Raw genomic sequence first — 27,696 nt, 5'->3', positions numbered from 1 at the left:
CCTTAGAGGACTATCGGCTAAGCAGTGGGGAGGGTTGGTAGGTCTCTTAGGACACATCTACAGAGGCCATCTTCACAAATTCAGTGCTTCCTGCCCTGTTCGCCATTGTTACTCTGAGTTTAGTGGAGTAAAAACTGGAGGCCGCTCACCGGACACAGAGAATTTTGAAGGACTTGTTCTGTGCCAGCCCTGGGAGACAGCTGGGTGCAGCAGGGGCCCAGGAGGGTCTGGAGCAGATCCGTGTTTCCAGCCTGTTGGCTAGAATGGAAAGTCAGTGCAATGACCATCATTAAATAAATCATCTGTGTTAAAGTGCCTTGCGCGTTGTAAGGGGAAGTATTCTTTTGTGATGCGTAGTTTAGTTGTAATGTTTATATATCTAGGGATATATCCGCGTACTGGGTCACCATGTAGGATGTGTGTCTTCCTCTGGGCTGTGGTCTAGAATGACTCCATTCAGCAGGCCCACCATGTGTACAGTATGGCACATGCAAGAACAAGGTCCACTTCCTCCACAGGTTTGACTTGCCAAAGTAGTTCTTCCTTTAAAGTACTTGAGGACAAGGCAGCCTCCACTCCCCAAGAGCTGGTCACTGATTCTGCTGAAGTTGAGGCGACTAACAGGACGGCCTCTTTCTTTTCGCTGTGACCCTCTCCAGGTGGCAATCCTTATCCCCTTCCGGAACCGCCACGAGCACCTGCCAGTCCTGCTCAGACACCTGATTCCCATGCTTCAGCGCCAGCGCCTGCGGTTTGCATTTTATGTCATTGAGCAAGTGAGTGGTCGGTCCTTTCTCTCCTCGCCTTTCTCTTCTGAGGCAGCAGTTAGAGTGCTTCAAGCTAATCAATCCATCTTCAGTGTGGAGAGCTGGTAAAACGGAAATCTTGTGACTGAGTCACCCTGAGCCTGGAAGGGGAACAGAGAGCAATTCTTTGCTCCTCTGTGAAACGTGGCTCAGTCAGGACCACAGATTTGCGTCCAGGGTGGAGCTTTGTTTACCCTTGAACAAAGGCCCCTTGTGTGGTGGTTTTGCTAGAGCTGCTTTGGGTGGTGTCTTCAGGCTCCAGGAAATTCCCCTTATGATAAGGAGCTGTAAGTAAAAGGGCAGAGTGTTCTTCCTTCCTTTCTGGGCTGGGTAATCTAAACGCTGTCCACCACAGCTGTGGAGAGAGCAGCTCTGGTTTATCATCCCCATCCCTTCTATTCCTGAGGAAATGAGGCTGGCTGTCAGGTGACTCCTGAGGCCGTGGTGCGGGTGCTGGGCCTGTCTCACTTCCGGCCCAGCGATCTTCCCCAGTGGGTTTCCTTCAGGCAGGGCAGAGGCAGCAGCGACTGCTTCAAGAGTCCTTTTACAAATAAAGCTCTGCTCCTGTAGGTTGGCACCCAGCCCTTCAACCGAGCCATGCTTTTCAATGTCGGCTTTCAAGAAGCGATGAAGGACTTGGACTGGGACTGTCTTATTTTTCATGATGTGGATCACATACCTGAAAGTGATCGTAACTACTATGGATGTGGACAGATGCCAAGGCATTTTGCGACTAAATTGGATAAGTATATGTATCTGTGAGTATCATTTCCTCTTAATTAAAGAAGTTAAATCTGTACCACATGATCTCACTCATTTGTGGAATATAAAGAACATTATAAACTGTTAAACAAAAATAGATACAGAGGCAAAGAAGCATCGAACATACTGTCAAACTACAGCGGGAAGGCAGAGGAGGGTTGGGGGGCTAAGAGATCAACCGAAGGACTGTATGCACGCATATAAGCATAACCAGTGGACACAAGACATTGGGGGGACAGGGGGAGAGGTGAGGGCAATCGCCAGGGAGTAGGGGAGGCCAGAAGGAGGTCAATGTGGGGGAGGGAGAAAGACACATGGACTACTATTTGTAATACCTTAATAAAATAAAATAACTTAATGGAAAAAAACAAAAATAAGTTAAATCTGAAAGGATGATGAGAGATGCAAAGATGGCAAATCCAATTAGCTTCAACCCAAATGCCCATCAGCTGATGAATGGGTAAATGACACGTAGTAGATCCACACAGTGGAATACTGTTTGTCAGTATAAAGGAACGAAGTACTGCTAGATGCAACAACGTGGATGAAAGCATGCTAAGTGAAAGAAACTAGTTACAGAAGACAACATATTACATGATTTCACTTATGTGAAATGTCCAGAACGGGCAAATCTGTAGAAACAGAAAGGAGAATAGTGGTTGCATGAGGGAATGGGGGAAATGAAGAGTACCTGCTAATGGATACAAGGCTTCTGTTGGGGGTAATGAAATGTATTAAAATTGACTGTGGGCATGGTTGCACAACTCTGTGAACATACTAAACATCTTTGAATTATGCTCTCTTTTTTTTATTAATGTATTGATTTTTTACAGAGAGGAAGGGAGAGAGATAGAGAGTTAGAAACGTCGATGAGAGAGAAACATCGACCAGCTGCCTCTTGCACACCCCCTACCGGGCATGTGCCCGCAACCAAGGTACATGCCCTTGACCGGAATCGAACCCGGGACCTTTCAGTCCGCAGGCCAACGCTCTACCACTGAGCCAAACCGGTTTCAGCTTGAATTATGCTCTTGAAATGTGTGAGTTGTATGGCTTGTCAGTTATGTCTCAGAAAAGCTGGTGTAAAAATGTTCAATGAGCTACTCGGGTTGATGCATCTCAGCGAGAGGAAACCGTTTCGGGTGGTTCAGGGCAGTAGCACAGAGAGCCTTGTTTTACGGTAGACAGTTTTCCAGCGAGATGGCCTGTTCTAGGGGGAAGAAATCACCTTTCGTGCACAGATGATGGACGCTCTTTGTCTCCTTTTAGGCTTCCTTACACTGAGTTCTTCGGCGGAGTGAGCGGCTTAACAGTGGAACAATTTCGGAAAATCAATGGCTTCCCTAATGCTTTCTGGGGTTGGGGCGGAGAAGACGACGACCTGTGGAACAGGTACGGCCCTTCTCCCGCGTCTTCCAGCGGCGCTCCCTCACACTCTCCAGGCGGTGCTGTCCAGTACCGATGGAATACGAGCCATGTGTGCAATTTAAAAAGGTCCCAGCAGCCACTTCTCCAACGGTTAAGAAAGAAAAGGAGGGCAGATTAATTTTAGTATGGTAATAAAATACCCTGTTTCCCCGAAAATAAGACAGTGTCTTATGTTAATTTTTTCTCCCAAAGTTGCGCTAGGTCTTATTTTCAGGGGATGTCTTATCTTTCCATGCGCTAGGTCTTATTTTCGGAGGATGCCTTATTTTCTGGGAAACACGATATGCCGGTGATATATTTATCACAGTGTCTCTAAATAATAATATTTCAACATGTGATCAATATAAAATGTTAATGAAATACTTTACATTCCTTGTTTCTTACTAAATCTTCAAAATCTGGTGTGTGTTTTCCACTCAGCACATTTCACTGAAACCTCCCCAAGCCAGAGGCTGAATGTCAGAGATGTGCCCAGATTTATCTGCGCCATCAGTCCAGGCTTGTGTGATACAAGTGTGAGTGAACAGTTCTGTGTGGTGTAGACATTTAATAAGGCAGGAATAAGCAAAAGAATTGCCACCTCTGTTTACTTCTAGGTTGGCTTTAAAAAAGAAAGTATGTGTTGGCTGTTAATTACAAAGTAGTATCTGTTGGTAAGAATTCATGGGGTACAAAAGCACAGAAACCAAAGCGTGGAAGTCTGACTTCCCTTTGCCATCCTATTTCATTCCCAGGAAGTAGCCATTTAACACAGTTTCTTTTTCTACTGCTTCCTATTCATATATAAGCAACTCTGACACATCCCTTCTCCCCTCCCACCACGTTCATATAGTGAGGACCACTTCATTATTTTAATAATTGCATAGTATTCTTTTATGGAGTACCAGTACCCAGTATTTTATTTTATTTTTTTAATGTATTTTTATTTCAGAGGAAGAAAGGGAGAGAGAGATAGAAACATCACTGATGAGAGAAAATCATTGATCCATTGCCTCTTGCATACCCCACACTGGGGATCGAACCTGAAACCTAGGCATGTGACCTGACATGGAATCGATCCAGGACCTCCTGGTTCATAGGTCGATGCTTAATTACTGAGCCACACTGGTGAGGCCACAGTAATTTATTTCAATGCTCTCCTGTTGTTCATGATTTTGAACATCCTTTGTTCACATGTGCAACTATTTATTTCCATTAAATCCCTAGTTATGGAATTACAGAGTTAATAAGTAAATGCACTTTAAATTTTTATAATTATTGCCGAATTTTCTTTCAAAAAGATTCTAGTCAGTGCTGCCCATTTTGTTATACCACTGCCAACAATGGAGATAAACAATCTTTTAAATTTTAGCCACAAGTGGCTCATGGCTACTACACTGGACAAAGCAGCTCCGGATAATTCTTGCTCAATCTACTAGGTAAAAATGGCATCTCATCCTTTTAATTTGAGTTTCCTAGGAACCTAGGGAGAATGAAGAGCTTTTCCATAAACTTAACTGGTTTGGCTGGCCCTTGAATCCAGTTGATCTCACCCAGAAAATCTGTCACAACTTTCCTCTCTCTCTCTCTTTTTCTTTCTCTCCTCCCACCCCCAGCTCAGGGGAGGGGGGCAGTTTCTGTGCAGGAACTGTGGTTGGTTTGTTCCCCAGCACCTTGCACAATTCCAGGCACACAGTAGGCATTCCATGTATACTTACCAAATGAGAGTTTAATTTGGAGTAAGGAGGATATTGAAATAATATGAAAATGACTTTAAATTTTCCATACAAGACAAAATCTATTAATGATTTCTTAGAGCTTTATTAAGTTTCCAGTAAGCCCAGCTTGGGAAATCTTATCTTTATCATGTCAGGATAATATCCTGAACACCTTCTCCAAATTCTGCCTCCCTTGTAGTGACTCTCCATGAACTGTGAAGTTTTCCATCGAGAATTTGTCATGTAAATCTGTTCATCTCCGTAGTGATGGGGGAGGTGAGCGGAGACATAATTTAGACCTAAGCAGAGAAAACCCGTAGCAACTCTGACTTTGCTGACTTGCTTTGTGGGAGCTGGTGGAAGGGAACGGTTCTTTCCACCCCTGAGAATGTCTGATGGAACCCCAGCGAGCCGGCAGGAGGAGTGGGTGTGCACTGGCCTGCCAGGGGCATCACTGTTGGACCTACCACCCGGGACCCGTGTCAACCTTACCCTCAAGAATTTTGAACTTCATTTTGAATTTATTTTATTTTTTCAAAACTTTTTTGTCGATTTCTTTTATAAAACCATGAACTTATTCAGAGAGTATAGGTAATTTGAATATTTAGATGCAGAGAAAGTTCTGTTGTTCAACTTGGGTTTCTCAGCCTCGGCCTAGGTCACCCCTAGGACTTGATCACTTATCTAACTGCCCATTCTCTTTGTCTTGGGCAGAGTACAGAATGCAGGCTATTCTGTGAGCCGGCCGGAAGGTGACACAGGGAAGTACAAGTCCATTCCCCATCACCACCGAGGAGAAGTCCAGTTTCTTGGAAGGTGGGTGCCTTTTACTCCTCTTATGACTCCTGGGCTTTGCGTTTCCAGGTGTCCCAGGGGGCACAGCAGCCCCTCGTCCGACTCCCCAGCCTCTCTCCCGGGCCCTGTTCTGACAGCTGTTGATGGGCCCCAGGTATCCTTACCCGTGAGGCCAGCGTTTGAGGGTGAAGTCAGGCTATCGATTGTAAGAGCCTTTAAGGGAGTCACTCCGTCTACACCGTAAGCTTTACTGTCTCCTCTGCAGCTGCAGGGAGTTGGGCAGTCACTCGGGCAAAGGTCTTGGACTTGCTCTGACGTGACAGAGCAGAGTTGGCACCTCCCTGCAGACTCCCGTCTGGAGGGGTGGCCCTGAGCTGCTGGCTGTGGCTGCCGTTGCTTTAACACCTCTCTGCTTCCAACACGTAAATCCCAGGTTGGACTCGGGGCGTGCGGACGGAGTGGCATCTGCATCTTCAGGGGCAGCTGTGTCTCTGTTCGTGGGGGAGGATGGGCTCTGGAGAGCCGATTCTGATTGCATGGACTCTGTCTTTTTGGGAATTACAGGGCCCTGAATACAGACTCTGAACTTCCCCATCTGATGTCTTAGTATCTCACCTCCTGCTTCCCCATTATCTGACCTCGGGCACGTCATTTAACATCAGGAGCCTCGGTTTCCTCCTCTGTTTAAGGGGTGGGCGCCTTAAAGAAATCTGTAATGAAGCACCTGGCATGAAACAGGAGGTGTTTCTAATGATAACCGCGTCTGAATGGCCGTTCCCGCCATGTGTCCTCCCTCCCCTGTGGGCTCCATCGTCTGTCCTGAGGGGGTCAGACTCCCTCACAGCCACCTCTGTTCTCTGCACCAACAGGTATGCCCTGCTGAGGAGGTCCAAAGAGCGGCAAGGGCTGGACGGCCTCAACAACTTGAACTACTTTGCAAACATCACATATGACGCCTTGTATAAAAACATTACCGTCAACTTGACACCTGAGCTGGCTCAGGTGACCGAGTACTGAACGAGGAGGGAATGTGTGTTGCTTTACCCACCACCACCACGAAAGCAGCCTGATGTGTGGAGAGGTCCTGGGGCTCCACGCGGGATGGGAATTAGAAAAACGGTGTCTAATGAAGGATCACAGGGTCCAAGAGAAACTGTGAGCAGAGTACGCGCGCACAGCGCCCCCGCTGTTCGGACCGCTGGGATCGGGGAGTCCACTCGGGAACTCCTTTCATCAGGACTGCTTTCTATTTCCACAAGACAGACGTCTGTCCTGCTGCTCTCCTCCGTCTCCTCCCCAGCGTCCCGTCCTAGCCACAGTCTCCAGAACCGAACTGCGACCCGCCGTGGGCCTGCCCAGAGCCTGCCCGCCGAGCGGCCTTTGGAGCTTCTTGGCCTTCGGAGCGAAGAGGCAGCAAGCGCACCGCAGGCAGCTGTGTTTTAGGAAGAGCAAATGAGACTCCGCACACCGTCGTCTCTGGTGTCCTCTTCGTTTCATTTTTTTTAAATTACCTGCTTTGGGTGGGGATCGAGGGTAGAGGGGAGGGATTGGGGACGATAAATAGACATGTAACAATCACTTCTTGAAGAAGTATAATTGTAAATAAGCCATGTAAAATGCCTTTTTTAAATTTAATTTTATAGCTGGCTTTGATTCAAACTGAGGATTTATCGTATAAGATCACTTCTTTGGCTGGCAAATGCAGGAATTCAGTTAAAACGCTGGGAAGAACATATCTCCCAAGTTGCTATCACCTTGGAAGGGAGTGGACTTAGGGCACGTCGCGAAAGAACAAAACAGTCCAGTCTTTGTCACTGGCACCCACTCCTGCCCCGCCCGGCCCCTTCTCCCAAGGTCTTGCTCTTGACTTTTGCTCTGGATTCCGCCCCCCTGTTGGGCACGGACAGGCTCTTCCCAATCTTTGGCTAAACAGGAGGTTCCTGTTTTACAGCAGGCGTGCCCTCTGCTCCAAGCAAGCCCTTGGGGGGCGGGTGGTGGTGGTGGTGCGGGCACACGCCCACCCATGGGTCCCTGCACTTTGTTCCGTCCATTCACCATCATCAGGAGAGGATGAGTGGTGTCTCCCCCTGCACCACCCCCCCCACCCCCACCCTGCCTCTCAAATTTTTTTCCTCTTGTGGAACACGGCCACAAAATCTGAAACCTGTGCCTAAATTCTAGTGATCCCTCTGAATATTTCCTTTCTGATTTCTGGAAAGATTCCTTGTCAACATTGTTAACTAATACATAGAACTAACGAGCAATCGGATGATGAGGAACCAGCCGGGAGCAAGTGGCTCTTGTGTGCTGTGGGTCAGCTGGGATCCAGGTTAGACCACATCAGAGCTTTAAATTAAACTGGCAAAGCCAGGTGCAGGAGCCACGTGGTCTCTTCACCCCCGTGTGCTTTGGGAAGTCACGTTCTAAATTGCATTTGAATTTGTGCCTCCCTGTTTTTGCCCTGAGCCAAACCCCTCAATTCTTAGTCCCCGGGGACTTCTGCAGAATTTTGAGAAATGCCAGTTTCCCCCTCCCTTTCCATAAGACATATTTATATATCGTGATTGGGAGTACTTTCTGAAGAGTACTTCATATTTTTTTTAATTGCCTTGTTTGCCTTCAACTTCCTTAATTTCATGGTTTACATGGATGTGTGTGTAGGGGTATATTTGTATACACATGTGGGTTGGGGTTTTCTCCATTGCATGTGTTGGTTCCATGGACGTATGATCCCCACAAGCTGTGGGAGTGATTGGCCAGGCCTTGCTTTTGTTCATGTTTTTGTTCTTTTGAAGAATAGAGTGATATTTAGAAAATTAGTTGTTCTTATCGGCTTGTATGAGAGAGCAGGCTGCTGCCCTTGAAAATGCTGGTAAGTTGTATCATATGTTTTAAAAGAATTTGAGAATTTCATGCTTTAAAAGACCTTCACGAGGGAACATTACACACAGAAGTTCATTTGGTTTTCCTTTGATGTATGGTGCATATAGCAATAAAGACTACTTTCCCCTCTCACACCCCCCAGCCCCCACCCGAGACCTCTGTGCTGGCCTTGGCTCCTCACCTTCTCACCCCCCTTCCTCCCTCCATCACTGAAGGCCGCGCTGCTTTCCGGGTGACAAAGCCAGGATGCCATTCGGCAGAAATGGCCAGGACAGACTGCTTGGTATAATAGTTGGCAGTGTTCTAAAGTGATCTTCTTTGAAGCTTTTTTCACTGATGTAGTTGCAGCCAGGAGCCAAATGTTGGCAAAAGGCTGACACCTGACTTAAAAAAAAGAAAATGCTGGATTGAGGACAAGAAGGGAAGGTCTCATGAAGTGGGGTCACTTAAATTACCTTGCAATCATGTGTAAGTGTGTATTATTAGTGTGAACTCTTATTGTGTGCTGTTAGCCATTTATCCACCGCGTTGAGTGTTGTGTGGCAAACTGAAATGTTAAAAACACACAGCCAGGCCGGTGTGCTGTTAATGGTGTGAAATTCTCATGTCAAAAAAGAAAAGGAACAATAAGAACCAAGTGTGACCTTGTGCATATTTTGGCAGCTGAAATTGCTTAAGGCTACTGATGGGTGACCCCTTACATCATTCTTGTCTTTGATTATTGAGTACAGGGAAAGGTTTTCCTTTCACACTCTTGGGTGTTTTTTTTTGGGGGGGGGGGAGAGGGGTTATTTGCAAAAATAATCATTTTGACATTACAGGGACTCTAGTTAGAGCTCCTCTGTCGCAGACATCAATAGCGGAACAGCAGCCACATGTATTGATTGTATCCACTCACCATTGACGATGACATGGAACTTAGCTAGCTTATTCCCATCACTACGTTTTTTTGAGCTTGCTCTTATGTTTTAAGAGGTGCCAGGGGTACATTTTTGCACTGAAATCTAAAGATGTTTTAAAAAACACTTTTCACGAAGATAGTCCTTTGTCATTACATTATTTACTCATGTGTTTGTACATTTTTGTATGTTAATTTATGAATGATTTTTTTCAGTAAAAAATACATATTCAAGAACCAAACCGTGGTGGTCGTCTCTCTCTGCCCAGGACCCCGTGGCTTCTCTGGCCTTTCCTTTCTTAAGCGAGTTCAGCTCCTCCATGTGCTCCTTCAAGCGCTGGGCGGCTCTTTGCTCCGCTCACCACCGGGGGTTCCTCAGGGAGCACTGCCCACCAGACTCTCCCAGCCAGACCAGTTGGTGAAAAACGCAGCCAGGGTAGCAGAAGCACGAACCCCATGGACTATCCAGACCTCCTGCCGCACCCGGGTTTTCTTCAAGAATCGACCAGGTGATGCCCAGGTCGAATAAGATCCCTGAGCAAGGGGAGGGGAAGTTCCACAGGTGGATCCAGAAGGTCCACTGGATCACTCCAGAGTTTGCCGTCTGCCTGGTTCTGCTCAGAGAGTCTAATTGTAGAATGCTGACCGCTCGCTAGTATTTAGTGAGTGTAACGCTCTGTGCCAGGAGCTGGGACATAATGACGAGCAATAAGACAGGGTCAGTGTCATTGCTTACTGTTCCCCGCCCGCCCACCGAGGTTAAAGTGACAACCTTGATGAGCGCTGTGAAGGGGACACTGTGGGCTGCGGGTGCATGGAGGGCAGGTGTCCCTGCGGTACGGTGGGTGAGCTGAGGAGGGGTGAGCAGGGCATCCGCAGGAGCAGGAAGCCAGGAAGCTTGGAGAGATCAGAGGACCACACTGGGCACTGTTAGGCTGGGGGGTTGGGTTGGGCCAGACTCTACTGCAGGGGCCTTGTGGGCCAAGGTCAGGAGTTTAGACGTTATCCTTAGAGCAGTGGGTACAAGAGTTTCCAGCAAGTAGGGCTCAGTGTCATGTGATTAGACAGTAATTTTTAATAAATTGCCAGCTGCAGGGGGAGTGGGGAATTGTAGAAAAGCAAAGGGGGAGCAGGGGGCCAATCAGGTGACTCCAGTCCATGGGCCCATACACAGAGGAGGGATGCTGGGGTAAGAGCCGTGGAGAGGAAGATACTGGGGTAAGACAGCCGTGGAGAGGAGGATGCTGGGGGGTAAGACAGCCGTGGAGAGGAGGATGCTGGGTAAGAGCCGTGGAGAGGAGGATGCTGGGTAAGACAGCCGTGGAGAGGAGGATGCTGGGTAAGACCGCCGTGGAGAGGAGGATGCTAGGGGGTAAGACAGCCGTGGAGAGGAGGATGCTGGGGGGTAAGACAGCCGTGGAGAGGAGGATGCTGGGGGGTAAGACAGCCGCGGAGAGGGGGATGCTGGGGGGTAAGAGCCCTGGAGAGGAGGATGCTGGGGGGTAAGACAGCCGTGGAGAGGAGGAGGCTGGGGGAAGACAGCCATGGAGAGGAGGATGCTGGGTAAGACAGCCGTGGAGAGGAGGATGCTGGGGGGTAAGACAGCTGTGGAGAGAAGGGTGCTGGGGGGTAAGACAGCGTGGAGAGAAGGGATGCTGGGGTAAGACAGCCGTGGAGAGGAGGATGTTGTGGGGTAAGAGCCGTGGAGAGGAGGAGGCTGGGGGAAGAGCCATGGAGAGGAGGATGCTGGAGTAAGAGCTGTGGAGAGGAGGATGCTGGGGGGTAAGACAGCCGTGGAGAGGAGGATGCTGGGGGAAGACAGCTGTGGAGAGGAGGATGCTGGGGTAAGGCAGTGGAGAGGAGGATGCTGGGGGGGAAGAGCCATGGAGAGGAGGATGCTGGGGGAAGACAGCTGTGGAGAGGGGGATGCTGGGGTAAGGCAGTGGAGAGGAGGATGCTGGGGGAAGAGCCGTGGAGAGGAGGATGCTGGGATAAGACAATTTGGCATGGATTGCTGTTGGGATGGAGGATTTCGTTGAGCTGCTGGCTTCCCCACTTGGTGGATGACAAGGCCATTCCCTGAGGCGGGGGCGTTGGAATTGGACCAGGTTCCCAGGGAGGGTCCTTGGATCCGTTGAGGGTGTGCTGAGTTCAGGCGTTTTGAGACATCCAAACAGAGTGACACATGGGCAGTCATACATGCTCTGGTTTTGGGACTGAGAGGAGTGGTCAGGACCAGGGATGGACTTGCGATCTAGGCGCAGAGGAGGTTGAACTGAGTGGAGCTGGAATCGTTGGAGAGCGAAGAGAAGATGCCTGTGGCCCGATCTCTGACATCTCCGTTTAATGACGTTTGAGAAGAGGGTGAGTGAACGGAGCAGACAGCAAGAGAGGCAGGAGGAAAGTGAGGGGCTAGGACAGGAGAGTCCTGGGAAGAGATGTTCAATGGGGTGGCCCCCAGCGAGGATGCAGCAAAGCCGTGGAGTAAGTTGAGTGAAAGCTAATGGTTGGTCACATGGCAATAGCAGTTTGGCTGAACTTGGGGGTGCAGGAGGGGCACGCTGGAGTTTGGCGGAGATGGCAGGAAAGGAAGCAGCAGTCCTCCATGTAGGTTCCTCCTGAATTTCAGGAGAAAAGAGAAAAAGAGAAGGCGCATGGTTTTGATTTTCCAACAAGAGGAACTGGGTGTGTTCTTGAAGCAGAGGGATATGCCCACCAGAGAAAGATGGTGAGTATACGGAGCCCAGGCACACTCAGCGGGAGGCTCCTGAGCCGGGACAGGGCAGGAGCCTGGAGAACAAAAACTCCGGAGGAGGGAGGAGCCCTTTTCCACTTTCAGTTGGCGGCACAGACGCCAGAGACCAGGGCTGCTGTTAGGAAAGGCACACACCTCTTCTCTCCCTAGACAGAGTGCGGCTGAGTGGGCTCCAGGCACTGCTACCACTTCCTCCCGCTATATATTTTTTTCTTAATTTTGTGGAAGTCCAGTCATAAAAATAGTAGTTCCCATTTACTGAGGGCTTGTTCTGTGCTAATTAAGCACCTTGTACACCATCAGTCCTCTCCCTGCAAGGTAGACATTGCCCTTTTTTTCTAGAACCTCGTTTCTCAACCTCAGCTCTGGATGCCTGAGGTGGATGATTCTCTTTCCGGCGGGGAAGGCTGCTGTCCTGTGCACTGAAGCATGTTTCGTGGCACCTCTCTTGTGACAACCAATAGTGCCAGCAGACATTGCCAAACGACCCCGGGAGAGCAAAATCCCCTGGTCCCGCTGCTCGAGGGCTGAGGCACAGAAGCCACCAAAGCCACTGTTTGCCTGAGGTCACAGAACACCATGGAGCCACCTGCCATGTGGACACCAAGGCTTTTACCCTGAGGTTAATGCTCTAAACCCCCAAGCTGCCTCTGACCCAACCTCTTTTTTGCATATGTGCTCTTAAGAGCTTTTGTTCAGACACAGTTCACAAATACTATTCTAAACTAGAGGCCTGGTGCACGAATTCATGCACAGCTGTGGTCCCTGGGGCGTCTCACCCAGTCCTGATTAGGGCCGATTAGGGCTGGCTGGCAGTGGGTGGTTGCGAGGTGGGGAGAGGGGGAGCCTACAGCAGGTTGGCCGGCCACGGGAGGTTGGCTGTGGGAGCACAATGACCACCATGGGCAGCTCCTGGGTTGAGCGTCTGCCCCCTGTTGGTCAGTGCATGTCATAGCAACCGGTCGCTTAGGCTTTTATATATATAGATGTGATACATGAGTACCTGTTTACGGGGAAAAGTTCTAAATCTCATTCCCTTTAATGCCAGCAGTCTGGCTGGTGTCTATACCTATGCCCATGTATGTATAGGAAAACAAAGGTAATATACTTTTTAAAAAAAACAAACATAAGTTCCCTTAATAAGCTCTTGCATAGTGATGGGATTGTCAGCCTCTTTGGTCTCTCAGTCCTGTAAAGCTTTATAGACAGGCAGTTTGAATTAACAATCCTGGTCCCATCTATGATTGACTGTGCTCTTTGTATCATTAATTCCCTGGAATTGATTTATGTGAGGTTGGCGAGGGTCCAAATGTGTGTGTTTTTTACTGAATGAACTGTTAATTGTCCCAACAGTTTTTATTATTATAATTGCCTCACTTATATGAAACACTGTGTCTCATCCATTAAATTCTGCAGCCAGATTCTTCCATTGTGCTGAGCTCTTTGTCTCCTTCTGCCTTAGACAGTTCACATTTGCCCTACTTCATTTCCACAGTGCGTTTTTATGAGACCAGTGTCTCTCCTCCTCCTTTTCCTCCTCCAATGTTTAAACAAGTTTTTCTAAAAGTGGAGTGTGCATACGGAAGAGTCCATACATCATATATGAATAGCCAGCTTTTTGAATTGTCACATTGAACATACCCATCTAATCTCATCATTGTTTATTATGAAAATTTTTTGGCTATTTTTATGTATTAAGCCAATGAAATTTAGATTCATTTTGTTGATTTCTGGTAAAAAAAAAAAAATCTTTGTAGGATCAAGATTGGCATGACATTGAATTGTTAACTTGGGAAGGCTCAATATCTTTACAATACTAAGTCTTATCTCTAAAATTACTTTATAAATTTTTTCCTAATTCATGTTCCCACAACTATATTTTTATTATTCAGTGGATTTTCAATTTAAAAAATGGAGTGAAAAATAAATATCCCTGTATAATAGGCAGCCAAAACCTTATGGCCTCTTTTTTGTATTGTGATCTTATTTTGTATTTAGTTCCGTTAAGATAGTTCTTTTAACAGAAATGTCAGTGATCTTGCACCGACTACAAATCTTGGCTCAATTTACTTCTCCTATGGGTGGGGTTGGTCTAAAGTCTATTCTTACTATTAGACTTTAATAGTAAGAATACTTTGCATTTATATATGGTGCTTTATAGGGAAGCATGCATGGACTGGCCGCCTATAGCATGTCCAGCATGGTGCTAGGGAACTCCTGGGTGTCACGGCATCTCTTCCTTACCGGGTGGAAAGTGTTGTCACCCCCCTTTTCCAAAGGGGAGTACAGAGTACAGGGTCTGAGTGCGGTGACCTCACCACAGCACCTGACTCAGAATTCAGGTTGGGTGTGTTTGGCTGTTTCTATATATAAACATTACCTTATCTCATTTGGTTCTTTATCTGCCAAACAGAGGGGTTCATTCTTTCATTCATTCAGCAAATATTTGACCACCTCCACTGTACCTCAGGTCACTCCGAACACTCGTCCTGGACTAGGTGCTGGGGATTGAACCATGAGCAAAACAGGGCCTGTGTGCTCCATTCTGGTGGGGAAGGAAGACAACCAACCAACCCAAACCCACCTCAGGGCGCTGACGAGGTTGGGGAGTGACAAGGTACAGCCAAGATTCCAGCTCTAAACGGCTCTGCCTCCAGAAGTGCTGACGAGGATGTGGAGAAAAGGGCACCCTTGTGTGCCGTTGGGGGGATGCCCAATGATGAAAATGCCACGGAGAACAGTACCTCTTTAAAAAGCTAAAAATAGCCCTGGCTGGTTTGGCTTAGTGGATAGAGCATCAGCCTGCGGACTGAAGGGTCCCAGATTCAATTTTGGTCAAGGGCACATGCCCAGCTTGTGGGCTCGATCCCCAATGGGGGGAATGCAGGAGGCAGCCGATCAATGATTCTCTCTCATTATTAATGTTTCTATTTCACCCTTTCCCTTCCTCTCTGAAATCAATAATATATATATATTTCTTAAAAAGCTAAAAATAGAAATACCACATGATCCATCAACTCACTTCTGGATATATATCCAAAAGAATTGGAGGCAGAGTCTCAAAAAGGTATTTGTACACCTGCATTATTCACAACAGCCAAAAAGTGGAAGCAATCCGGGTCTCCACTGACGGATTAATGGACAAAAAAAGTGGAACATGATTTAGCTTTAAAAAGGAAGGCCAGCCTGGACTGGTTTGGCTCAATGGATAGAGCGTCGGCCTGCGGATTGAAAGGTCCCGGGTTCGATTCCGGTCAAGGGCATGTACCTTGGTTGCAGGCACATCCCCAGTAGGGGGTGTGCAAGAGGCAGCTGATCGATGATTCTCTCTCATCGATGTTTCTAACTCTCTATCCCTCTCTCTTCCTCTCTGTGAAAAATCAATAAAATATATTTTTAAAAAGGAAGGCCATTCTGACATACAGATGAACCTTAAGAATATTGTGCTAAATGAAATAAACCAGTCACAAAAAGAACAATACCATATGATTTTATATTTATGAGGTTTTTAGAGAAGTCAAGCATAGAAACCTAAAGTAGAATGATGGCTGCCGAGGCAGAAAGGAGGGGGAAGTGGGGGGTTGATTAATGCATATACAGTTTCATTTTTGTAAGGTGAAAAAGTTCTGGAGATTGGTTGCACAATAATATGAATACCCTTAATACTGAACTGTACACATAAAAATGGTTAAGATGGTAAATTTCATGTTATGTGTATTTTACCATTATTAAAAAAATTTAAAGTAGTAATATAATGAAATGCTATTTCTCAACAACTCCTAATAGGAACTGCCATTGTTGCCACTTTTAATCTCGGTAGTCCCTAATGTAATGGGCCCTTATTAAATACTAGAGACCCAGAGCACAATATTTGTGCACAAGGGGGGGTTCCCTCTCAGCCCAGCCTGTACCCTCTCCAATCCGGGACCCTTCAGGGGATGTCTGACTGCTGGCAGTCAGACATTTCTCTCACAATCCTGGATCGCTGATTCCTAATCATTCACCTGCCTGCCAGCTTGATTGCCCCTAACAGCCCCCTGCCGAACTGGTCACCCTTCATGGTCCCCCCACTGGCCTGGTCACCCTATACATCCTGCTGTTCAGTCATTTGGTCTTCCCTCACTAACCCCCCTGCTGGCCTGGTTGTAGGCAGCCATCTTGTGAGGGTGTGAGGGCCAATTTGCATATTACCTCTTTATTATATAGGACTTCTTGATTTAATTTGTAAATTATAAAAAAAAAAAAAAAAAAACCAGCCTTGCCCACCGTGGCTTTGTTGGTTGGGTATCGTCCAGTGCACCAAAAGATTGCCAGTTGGATTCCGAGTCAGGAAATATACCTGGGTTTCGAGCTTGATCCCTGTTGGGAGGTGTGCAGGAGGCAGCCAGTCAACAATGTTTTGTTTTCACATTGATATTTCTCTCCTTTCCTCTCTCTCTAAAAATTGATAAAAAGTCTTTCAAAATAAGTAAGTAAATAACAAAACCTGTTACCTCTGTTGTGTTTTTGGCCATCTGTTCAGGCAGAATGACAAACACAGAAATGTCGTGTGTCTCCCGCCCCCCCCCCCCCCATCACCCTAAATCTCAGCGAGCTCTCTCTTCCGCTGTGTCCCAGGATCAGAGAACGCCAGTGTACCTCCCTGTGGCGTGTCCTCTCTCCGCTCAACAGGCTGGCTTTTCCGCGTTTCTGTATAATCTGTCGCTCTTCCCTGCCACTTCCTTTTCCTTTGTGCTGACAGGGCCTGGACTGTTTGTCCATTCTTGTTGGGTGGTTTACTTCCTCCCAGGCTATTGCTATTGCTATTGCTCCCTGTACTGGCCAGTACATATTGCTGGTTTTGTGTTTCCTGGACTCCTTCCTTGTTCTGTGATCCTCCTCCCCCATTTATATTTTCATTAATTGTTAGCCTAACTCGGGAGGAGTATGGGGGTTGGCAAACTCTGGCCAGTCAGCTGCCTGGATTTGTCAATAAAATTTCCCAGGAACACTGCCACGCCCCCCTGCTTACATAGGGTCTACGGCTGCTTCAAGCTACAGGGGCAGAATGGAGTAGCTGCGACCCCCAAACTCCAAAATATTTACTACCTTCACAGAAAAAAACGTGTCCAGCCTGTTGCCTAACGAATTCAGGCTAAAGTACAAAAGGTGACATTCTGTGTTTGAGCCTGGCTCTTTCCAGGTAAGGCTGTCAGGACTAGTAAATAATTCGAGTGCGGCTAAAGCTGACCCGGGCCCATGAACTCCGGGGGACCTTCCCTGGCTCCTCCCTCCGCTGGAGCCCGCAGCACCCAGCCCAGGTGATTATTCCTCACCCCACATCACTCGGTCCATCCACGTGTGAATTTATTCCTGCGCTGGTTTAGGATCTGCATTTCCCCCTCTGCATTGTGGACTCGGAGGGCCAGAAGCTCGGCTCGCCTCACCGCCCAGAGCAGGGGCCACATCAGGTGGGATTAAAATAGTAGCTGAAGGAAGGAGAGAGGACAGGGAAGGGAGGGAGGGAGGGAGGAGAGAAGCTTTCTCAGGCTTCTTTGCTTCTCCGTTTGTCCTGACGGAAACATGACCACCCGGGTCATTCTCCTCCCCTCGGACTGCTCCGCAGGCTGCGGGGTCCTGGTGGCAGAGCTGTTCTCTCTGGTCCCCATTCTTTCTAGAACTGAGAGCGGACTTGCTCCCCGTCCCCCCATTTCTCACCCCGGCTCCCCACCCCGCGGGCCTCGTTCCTGTTCGGCGGCTTCGCCAAGCTGCCCTCCGCTGCCCTGGGCGCGCATCGAGCAGGGCCTGTGGGCGGCCGGTCCAGCCGTGGGGGAGTGAGGGGCGCAGGCGGGGGCAGTGAGGCGAGGTCTGCAGGTGGTGAGTGGAGGGTAGAGGCAGGGCTGGGCTGCCTCTCGGAGCTGAGAGGCTCATAGCCGCCTGGGGAAGCTGCCTGCCAGCCAGGAGCTGACTTCATTTCACAACTGGCATGAGTTACTCTTAGCAGTTTGTCCTCGCTGCTAATTCCGCTGTGGTGATAAATTCGAGCATCACTCAGTGATCTTGACCGCCAGGGAGCAGCTCCCCCACATCCGCCGTGGGGCACCGGGGCCTGTCACGCACCAGGGACTTCGTGTCAGGCCTGGGTGTTACCACGAGGGGCAGTGGCAGCATCCAGGGTGGCTCAGGGGCTGAGGAAGGAGCCTCAGGTCCCTGCCCCCTCGTTCCAGCGCCCCCAATGCCACCCTGATACACACGCAGCAGAGGTAAAGGCGGCGAGGGGCTGGGCAGTGGTGGCTTCAGGACAAGGGCCCGGCCTGGCTTTTGACTCCATGGCCACCGGGCCCTCTCACATGGGAACTGGTGTGGTGCCCGCTTTCCGGACGAGGGAACAGGCTCAGAGGCACAGTCACCCGTCTAGTCAGAGCTGCTGAGTGGCAAGGTCACAATTCACCGTGGAGATCTTTCCTAGCCCCACTCTCATTTCATAATCCAATGAGTGAACACATTCTCAGAAGAGCCTCAAATCCTTAAGTTTTTTAAAAATATTTTTATTGATTTCAGAGAGGAAGAGGAGAGAGAGAAAGGGGGAGAGAGAGAGAAAGAGAGAGAGAGAGAGAGAGAGAGAGAGAGAGAGAGAGAGTGAGTCAATAATGAGAGAAAATCATTGATTGGCTACCTCCTGCACACTCCACATTGGAGATCGAGCCTACAATCTGGGCATGTGCCCTGACCAGGAATTGAACTGTGACCTCTTGGTTTATAGGTTGATGCCCAACCACTGAGCAACACCAGCCTGGCAAATTCTTAACTTCTTAAAAAATCAGAGCCAGCATCCGAGGGAAAAGTCAGCACTGAAAGGGCAACCTACCTGCACTAAAAAGTAGACACTGATCATCCAAAGCAGATGCAGCGAATGCCACAGAGGAAATCCAGAGCCTACAAACTTCTAATATTTAAAAGAGAAAAACAAATGAATTAAGTAACTTAAAAAATAGAATATACACACACACACACACACACATACATATATATATATATATATTAAAATAAGAATAAGAAATTAAAGGTTAATTCTGCAACTAATGAAGTAAAAAACAACTTAATAAAAATGATAAAAAGTTTAGTAGATAAATCCTGGCAAATCTCACTCAGGAAAAGAGTGACAAGAACACGATTGGGAATAAGCGAGGAGTCACAACCACAGAGTCAGGAACTGTGTAGGAATCCATTAAAAAATAGCTCCTATGCCCCTCTCGGCCCTGGGCCCCTCCCGGGAGCCACCTGCGGGTGGGGCTGTGTCTCTGAGTCTGTTCCCAGTGACCCCGCAGAGATGTTGACCAAATAGCACCTGCCACGCTGTGGTGACAAGCCGGTTCTTGAGAGGCGATGACTCAGGGGCCCGCCCCGGGCAGCAGCCCCTTCTGCAGGACAGCTGTTTACATCCCGCTGCCAGCCCGGAGCCTGGCGTCTGGACGGCCTGCGGGTGTGCCAAGGCCCGAAGCACATCGGGGACACCAGAGTCCCCAGACCTCCACTGGCCGCGCCGTGGGGCCTGTGGCTTTGGTGGAAATGGAGTCAGAGTGTCTTTTTACTAATGTGACTCCCGAGGCTCTTCCAACTGGAGGGTCAGGTCGTTAGTCAAACCCCCTGGAGAGAAACACTGCCCGCTTCCTCCCCCCCCCCCCCCCCCCCCCCCCCCCCCCCCCTCCGGCTCCTGGTAGGTTTCAGTTTCTGGCTCCACCGAGTCCTGCTTTCACACCCTTTTGAAACCAGGAGCAACCTGAGACAGTGAAACCAGGACTCCGAGCAAGAGGAAGTGAGCACCGAATGTGGAAGTGCCGCGCTCTAGGTCACAGGAGCCGCCTGCCTGCGTCTCCTCACCTGCTGGCCACTTTCACTCACCCACTCATCCGCTCACTCGCTCGCTCGCGCCCATCAGAGCTCCCGGATACTGCGAACCAGGAGCCGAACGCCGAGATCCTGAGCTGAAGAGGACCAAGGCCCTGCTCTCCAGTGGCTCCCGGAGGGGGGGGGGGGGGGGGGGGCAGGCAGCTGACTGACCCGCTCCCCCGGGTTCCAGTAGGAATGGCTTGTTTCTCTTCTGGAGGCAGAGACCTGTGGCTGCCTGTTCACCGCTGTAGACGGAAGCCAGGGGTGCAGAGCAGTGCCTGACACATAGCAGGTGCTCAGTAAGTAAATATTATACTTGCTGGTGGACGAATGCACGCCTGTGTGGATGCATCTGTAACCAGGTACTTGGAGAGGAACACCTAGTCTTGGAGCGTGAGCTACTACTGGGCAGAGTCAGGAAGAGCAAAGACGGGAGGTTGGGGTGGGGTGGGGGGAGGAGTAAGTATCTGGGGAAACCGAGGTGTCTCTTTAGGATGTTTCAGGTAGGCGATTCGATTCTCAGGTCCAGAGCCTGGGAGAGAGGCGGAGAAGCTGGTGGGCACGTGAGGTTCGTCGCACTCATTTATTTTCAGCCTCAGGAGTGGTTGCCAAGGGCGCGGCTGGGCGGGTCCAAAGACCAGCTCAGCGGGAACGTTGCTAAGAGGTGACCCCGAGCAACGTTCCCGCGGAGATGCCACGTGACTGGGCCTGGGGGCAAGGAGGGTGACATCAGAGCCACGAGGCAGCCTCTGGGAGGACCCCTGGTCGGAGGACACTCCAGAGGGGGTGGGGCGAGGAGGGAGCGAGTCAGGGGGGTGGACATGCCCATCAGAAGCGGGATGCCGGCCAGAAAGCAGGGATGGGGCGCCTGTGGGCCGGTGATGGGCCAAGGGAGGACACGTTATGTCTTTTTTTTTTTTTTTTTTTTTTTAATATCTTCCTGGTGTCTTTATTTATTTTATTTATTTATTTTTTTAAATAAATTTTTATTGTTCATATTATTACAAATGTTCCTTTCCCCCCTTCTCACCCCACCCTCTGCCCTTTCCCCACCCCCCATTGTCCTCATCCATAGGTGCACAGTTTATGTTCAGTCTCTTCCCAAGTCCCCCTCTCCCCTTTTCCCCAAGAATAAACAGTTCACTCCCCTTCCATACCTCTGATTCTATTATATTCAACAGTTAATATTGTTCCTCAGATTTTTTTTTTTTTTTTTTAGTTTCCTTGGTTTTTAGATTCACTTGTTGATAGTTACGTATTTGTTGTTCACTTTATGTCTTTTAACAGCGGAGGTCCTGAGAGGAGAAATGAGGATGTACAAAGAGGCGATGGCCGGGAAAATATCCGAGCAGGCAGGAAGGAGGAAAAGAGCCAGGCCCCCCGCCCCTGGATGCCACCAGCCGTGTCTGCTCTCTCCCTGGTGCTGGGCCCGTTACAGGGATGCCTGGCCTCCGTTTCCCATCTCCAGACGGTGCCCCGGCCCCGGGTGCCGAGTGTGGCAGGGGGTTCCTTCTGGGTTGGCAGGCCCCTGGGCTGAGCAGGCTCCCGGGGGTAGGGCTGGCTCTGGGCTGTGCCCGGGGAGGCCACCGGCTCCCCTGCCCACCTTGCTCCACGGCTCACACCAGCCCGGCCCCCGGCGGCTCAGTCCAGATCGCCGGACTATTTTGAGGGGAAAACAAAAGTCTAGGATCTGAGGGGCAGCTGGGCGGGGTCAAAGGGGCTCTTGGAACGAGATGGGCCTGGGTTTGCTCCTGGCTCTGCGGCCTCCGAGAGGGGACTTTGAGCAAGCACTCTTCCTTTCTGGGCCTCGTTTTCTCACCTGCAAGACCATCACCATTGGCTGCTGTGAGGGTTAAAGGAGTGCTAGCTGTGGAATCCTCCCCCCTCCCTCCCGCCCTCCCTGCTTCCACCCCTCCCTCCCTCCCTCCCCCTTCGCTTTCTCCCTCTCACAGAAGCCAAGCTCTGCTGCCCGAGTCTCCCTCTTCTCCGGCCACATTATCTGGGCAGGGCCTGGGCCCCGGGTTCTGGTGAGGCCGCCACAGCCGCCGCCCCACCCACCGGAGGCTGGGCTTTGGGCCCACAGCACCTCCCACGGCCTGTTTATCTGTCTCGCCTTTTGCCTTCCCGCCCGGGCCCAGTATCAGCATCTGCCCGGGAGTCCACACAGTACACAGACTGCAGACTTGGGGGCGGGGCCAGATAACAGGTGCATTGTGGGCCCAGAGACGGCTGGGGGCTGGCCGGAGGCTGCACAGCAGCTGGAGGGCAGATTGGAGAAGCTTGTCCTGCGTCCCCTGTGGGGCATCAGCCCACGTGGCAGCGGCCAGAATCGCCTGGGGCGTGGGAAGGGCGAGGATGCCCAGGACCCCTCCCCGGGCAGCTCCTGGGTGCCCAGGTTAGCCCTGGACCCAGTCTTGTGACTCAGGGACCTGCGCTGGGTCCAGCAGGCGTCTTCCAATCCCCTCCCAGCCTTGGGGTCCCAGAGGCACGCAGACTGGGGTTGAATCCTGGCTCTGTCTTAGCAGCTGTGTGAACTAAGGTAAGACTTTAGCTCTCTGGAGCCTCAGTTTCCCCAGCTGTAAGATGGCGATGGTAGTAACGGTTAAGCCCTTCGATTGGGAGGATTTAAAATGCAAACAACATCAAGTCACTCCCTGCTCAGAACCCTGCCTCGGGGCCTCCTGCACTTCTGAGAAAGTCCTCCTTTCATACTCACAAAGCCCCAGGGCTCCCTCTCTGACTTCCTCTGCCCCCCGCCACTCCGGGGCCCTCCTGCTCCTCCACCTCAGGGATGTTCCCGTGCTGGGCCCCCCTGGCACTCCCACCACCGCTCCTCCAGCTCCCTCCTCACGGTCTCACACCCCCAGCACTGAACGCTCGCTGGAGGAACCGTGCTATTCGTCTACCTGTCCCTCCTCTACCCCTGAAATGCGAGCTCCATGAACACGGGCTAGATCTGTTTGGCGCTTGGCTCTTCCCAATACCTAGCACATAGCAGGTGCACTACGCATAGTAGCGACTACAAGTTTTTCTGCAGTGGTTTCTGTTACGAAGCGAGTCCCCAAGAGATGGACCACCGGAGCCAACTTGATTAAGCATGCTAGAATTTATTACAGATTCGAATCTGGACTCAAACCATGGCTGACGCAGCAGCCGGTAAACACCCAGGTGACAGCCCCGATGGAGGGGCAGTCCCTCCAGAGCCCTCACACAAAAACAAACACACACCTACCGCGGCCAGTCAGGCTCTCCGGAATGGGGGTCCCTCATGGTCCTGGCTGGGGATTCCAGTCATGATCCCTAAGGACCACCAGGGAGCAGAGTCCGATGCAATAAACAAAAGAGCCATCTCCATGCTAGCATGGGCTATCCCACTCATGCCGGCAGCATGGCGGAAGAGAGCGAATATCGCCCAGTCCAGGGGTTTTACTCAGGTCGGTGATGTCACTGCCTCGGCTAACCCTGATTGGCCCCTCAGGACTAAATTCTAAAGACTGGGGACAGCCTGCAGGGTCGGTTCCCAGTCACACCCTGCTCGACATTGGAATGTGGCCCTATCTTGCCCATAATACAAAAGCAGAACTAAAGGCTATCTACAGTTTCTACCCCTGAAGCTACTGAGTCAGTGGGAGTCAATCTCCTACAACTACCCTATTGTTCAAGCAAGTAATCGAAGGTCGAAGTCAGATAGCAAGGTTAAAATTCAAACAGCAGTTTTTACCCAAGTATGAGTGCCACCATATTTCAGTTTCTAAGTCAGGTGCTTCGGGCTCTGTGGGTGGATGGTGAGGTGAGGGCCACCTCTCAGTGGCTGCTTTCTCACTCCTCCATGATCCCACGGATTCATTCAGAGCCAGTTCCCTCAGCCCCTCCTGAGAGGCAGGCTGCGGGCCGGGTGCTGGGGATGAAGCAGTGAGGTGGAATATAGGGAAAGCACGACTTAGCCCTCACTCCTAAACCCTCCAGTGCTCCCGCCCGCCCCAGCCGAAGACACACTTCTTACCTAGGCACGTCCCCGCCTTCCCTGGGCCCAGCGGCCGTTCCTGCAGGAGTCACCGATGGCCCTGCTGCCTCCGCTGGACTGCCTTCCACCCCGGGGCCTGCCCTTTCCCACCCGGACCCGTGGCAGAGCATGTACGTGTGTTTGATGAACACGCAAGGTCGCCCGCCTGCCCCCGGCCCTCCCAGGCCCTGTCATGGTCCAGGTCCCCAGCTTCCTCAGCTCTGCCATCAGGCGGGCCCTGCGCCTGTCACCAACCTTCCTGTGACCTTCCTCTGTCAGGACCCTCCACCTACCCCATGGCTGGAAGGGATGCACTTGTCCCTGCTTCACCCAAAGGCACCGAGCGCAGAGAGGTTTAGTAACTTGCCCAAGGATGCACAGCTGGCACAGGGGACTCACACCCAGCAGACGGAGCCCGATGCATGCTTATGTTCCAGATAATAGCTAAGATCTGGTCTTAGCGATTAGCTGGGCTCCCCACAAACCCTCCTGCTACCAGCCTGTGGGGAGCACGCCCTCACCCTTCCCGCTTGCCCCCTGCGGCTGCCCCCACAGCCTGCCCGTTCTGTAGCCACAGGCCCGAGCCCCATGCTGGGTGCTGTACTCTCCTCCCTGGGTGAGGCTTCTCATTGTCCCTGATGGGGAAACTGAGGCATGCAGCAGGGCGATGCGACATGCCCCAAGCTAGAAAGCAGGGGGTCTGAGTCCAACACAGGCTGCCTGAACCAGAAACCCATGCCACGCTCCCCTGCTGGCCTTTATGCTTGGTGCCACTACAGCCACCACCGTCCCCGCCCCATAGGGGGGCCCCCACAGCCACCACAGCTGACGCCGGTTGCCCAGCACCTGCTGGGTGACACGGGTTCCCCTCGCTCTCCCACGGGGCCGCACACTGGCCTGTACGCGCAGTCCTGCTTCCCACCGCCCTTTAGAGAAGAGAGAACGGGAGCTTGGAGACGTGGTGATGTGGCCAAGGTCACTCAGCTGTGGGGGGGGGGGGGGGGGGGTGATTTAAACCGGGGCTGTGGATCTCAGGGCCCCTGCACAGCTGCCTGGGCCTCTCCTGGGAGCTCCCGTGGCCAGTCATTCCAGCCAGGGCTTCCTGGGGGCTGGCAGGAGGGAGCCGCCCGCTCGGGCTGCTCCGGGCCCTTCCCGTCCCGCTGTCCATGGCCTTCATGCGGCCGGGTCTGGCCCAGCCCCTGTCCACCCAGGGTGGGCTCTGGGTGACTCCCGGGCTCCCAGCCAGCAGCTTTGCGCGGCCTGGGCACTCACCACCCTGAGGCAGGCCCTGCAGGGAGCCGCCCCCAGGCCTTGGCACATGCTACTCCCCCTGCCAGGAAAGACCTTTCCTCAGTTTCCCCCACAACCAGTCCCTTCCCATCCTTCCAGTCACAGCTCAATGCCCCGCTTCAGAGAGGCCCTTCCTGGTCTGGCTCACCGGACTCTGAGCTCCCCGAGGGCAGAGCTTACTGCTGTGAGTGTGAGACGGACAACAAAGAGCTTAACATCTCTGCAAGATCCTTCCTGCTAGAGGCACGCGCTGTGAAAGTGACTGGGCCGAGAGTGTTTGGGACGGAGGCCTCTGTGAGGCTGCGGTGTTGAGCAGAGGCCTGGGTGAAAGGAGGAGCGGTGCCAACATCTATGGGGAAGAGAGTTCTTAGCAGAGGGAACAGCAGGTGCAAAGGTCCTGAGGCAGGAATATTCAAGGAGACCCGTGTGTCCGGCACAGAGTAAGTGAGTGAAGATTGGGGCCAATGAGGTCAAGGAGATGAGACTGGCAGGGGCGGAGGAGGGGTGAAGCGGAGGGGTAGATCAAGTAGGGCTTATATAGGTCTTTTCCTCTGAGAGTCCCACGGGATCCTTTGTGGAGAATGAACTATAGTCTATATGGGGGCAAAAATGGAAGAAGGGACTTTATTCACCCAACCAAATGGAGCCCCTCCCGAGCCCCAGGCACGATCCTGGGGCTGGAATTGGAGCAGTGAGCAACTTCGACAAGAGTCTCTGCTCACAGGGAGCTGGAGTGGGGAGCTGGAGATGAACCAGAGGCACGCACACAACCGTTGGTACGTCAGGTGACTGTGTGGAGACAATACGGGCAGGGAAGCTGGCTCAGACCTCCTGTGTGTGACTCAGACCTGCTTTCTAGCTCGGGGAAGGTGTCAGGGTTCGTGTAGGCACCAGTGTGTGTGTTATTCACAGTGCGGATGTCCTTTGTCCAGGCCTGGGAGCTCCAGGAGGGGACAGCGGCCTCACCATAGCTGGATCCCAGACCCCACTGGGGTTTGGCACCAAAACAGACTCCTCTCTCATTCTGCATATGGGGGATGGGGGCTCGAGAGAGCCATGGAGACTTGCCCAAGGTCACACAGCTAATAAGTGGGAAAATCTGGATTGCACCTAGAACACTCCCCCCACCCCCATGTAGTAGATGAACTTGACTTATGCCATTCAACTGTCTCGAAGGGCTACATGGGGGCCTGCACTGTCTGGGTGTGATCCCTGCTGGTACTCGGTCCTCTGGGCTGTGAGCCTGGAGGGGAGCAAACTGGGGCACACAGTGAATGAACGCGGTTAAGCAGGCGTCAGGGCAGGCCTGTGACTTGGCAATATCTGAAGACCGTTTTGGTTGTCATGCAGAGGGATGGGGTGTGATGCTGACTCGGGGTGAAGGGAGGTCAGAGATGCTGCCAAACGACCTGCAATGCCGAGGACAGCCCGGACCACAGAGAAGGATCCTGCCCAAGCTGCTAATAGTTGAGATCCAGGCCTGCAGGCCCACGTCCCCTGCGAATCGGCTCGGGTCATCCCGCTGTGCGCTGGCGCCACCTGGTGGCTGCATGAGACACTGCAGCAGCCCTCAAAGGAGCCAAGACCAGAAATGATCCCTCCAGTATTCTCCTAACCACAGCGATAGCCCACCGGCTGGCGCAGGGCTCACTGTATGGCAGGTCAAAGCGCCATGTCTTATTTGGGATAAATCCAAATGCCACACCCATACTCACAGGCCACGCAGAATGGACCTGAAATTGAACTGATATCTCGCACCCGCAACTCTCAGCCTGTTCCACCCTCCCAGATGCCCTGTGTTCACCACCCCCTTGCTCAGAACCCCACCCCACCCCACGGCTCAGTGAAAGCAAAAGCACCTACATGGCCCACAAGGACTGAAACACACTCCAGCCCTCCTTCTCTTTCTGCACTCTATGTTTTATATACAGCAAGACACCACGTGACATATTTTACTCATCTATCTTGCGTATTATTATCCATCTCCTCCACGTGAACAGCTCCCTGCGGGCAGGGGCTGAGTCTGTTTGGTCACTGCTCTCTTCCCAGCATCCACCACTGTGCCTGGCGCACAGTAGGTGTTCAATTTGTTGAATAAATGGATGGATGATCCATACAACACCCCGGCCTCGCACTAGAATTTTGTGGATTCTAGTCTCACCTCCACCATCAAGTCTGCTCAACATTGGAACAGGTTAGTTACCCTCTCTTGGCCTCAGCTTCCTAGCAGGAATTAAAAATAGTACCACCTCCTTGTGTTCTGAGAGCCTTAAACGTGTTAATACACGTGTTTAGAATAGTATGTGCTCAATAGGGCCAGCCCCTTACGTCAGTCATCTTTCTCAGCCTTCTTCCTCCTGCCCACCCCACTCCACTTCTTAAGCCCCTGGAGGGGAGGGCTCATGTCTCAGTCACCTTTAGTCTTTTGCACTTAGTAGGTGCTTATTAAACGCTGGCATTGCAGGAAGGACATTGATGGTTGCGGAGTGCTTCCTGTTCTCTACATGCTG

The 27,696-nt window shown here is 51.2% G+C and overlaps 1 protein-coding gene and 1 long non-coding RNA gene across 4 annotated transcripts in view; both read left to right on the top strand.

The window, feature by feature from the left end:
* B4GALT5 (beta-1,4-galactosyltransferase 5) overlaps window positions 1–9,511 on the top strand; it is a 79,043-nt gene extending 69,532 nt beyond the window's left edge. For all 3 annotated transcript variants that reach the window (XM_036418208.2, XM_036418210.2, XM_036418211.2), the window contains 5 exons: window positions 660–776; window positions 1,377–1,564; window positions 2,838–2,960; window positions 5,408–5,509; window positions 6,358–9,511. In XM_036418208.2, coding sequence (XP_036274101.1) covers window positions 660–776; window positions 1,377–1,564; window positions 2,838–2,960; window positions 5,408–5,509; window positions 6,358–6,505 — 678 coding nt within the window. In that variant the 3' untranslated portion in view covers window positions 6,506–9,511. The remainder of the gene's footprint in view (window positions 1–659; window positions 777–1,376; window positions 1,565–2,837; window positions 2,961–5,407; window positions 5,510–6,357) is intronic.
* A 10,565-nt stretch (window positions 9,512–20,076) lies between these two features.
* Window positions 20,077–27,307, top strand: LOC118708173. The gene is made up of 2 exons (XR_004984481.2): window positions 20,077–20,192; window positions 26,537–27,307. It is a non-coding gene; the product is annotated as an uncharacterized LOC118708173 (long non-coding RNA).
* Window positions 27,308–27,696: the final 389 nt, after the last annotated feature.

This window comes from Pipistrellus kuhlii, unplaced genomic scaffold (genome assembly GCF_014108245.1).
Source record: "Pipistrellus kuhlii isolate mPipKuh1 unplaced genomic scaffold, mPipKuh1.p scaffold_m20_p_6, whole genome shotgun sequence".
Lineage (NCBI taxonomy): Eukaryota > Metazoa > Chordata > Mammalia > Chiroptera > Vespertilionidae > Pipistrellus > Pipistrellus kuhlii.
This window is presented reverse-complemented; position numbering and strand designations above follow the sequence as displayed.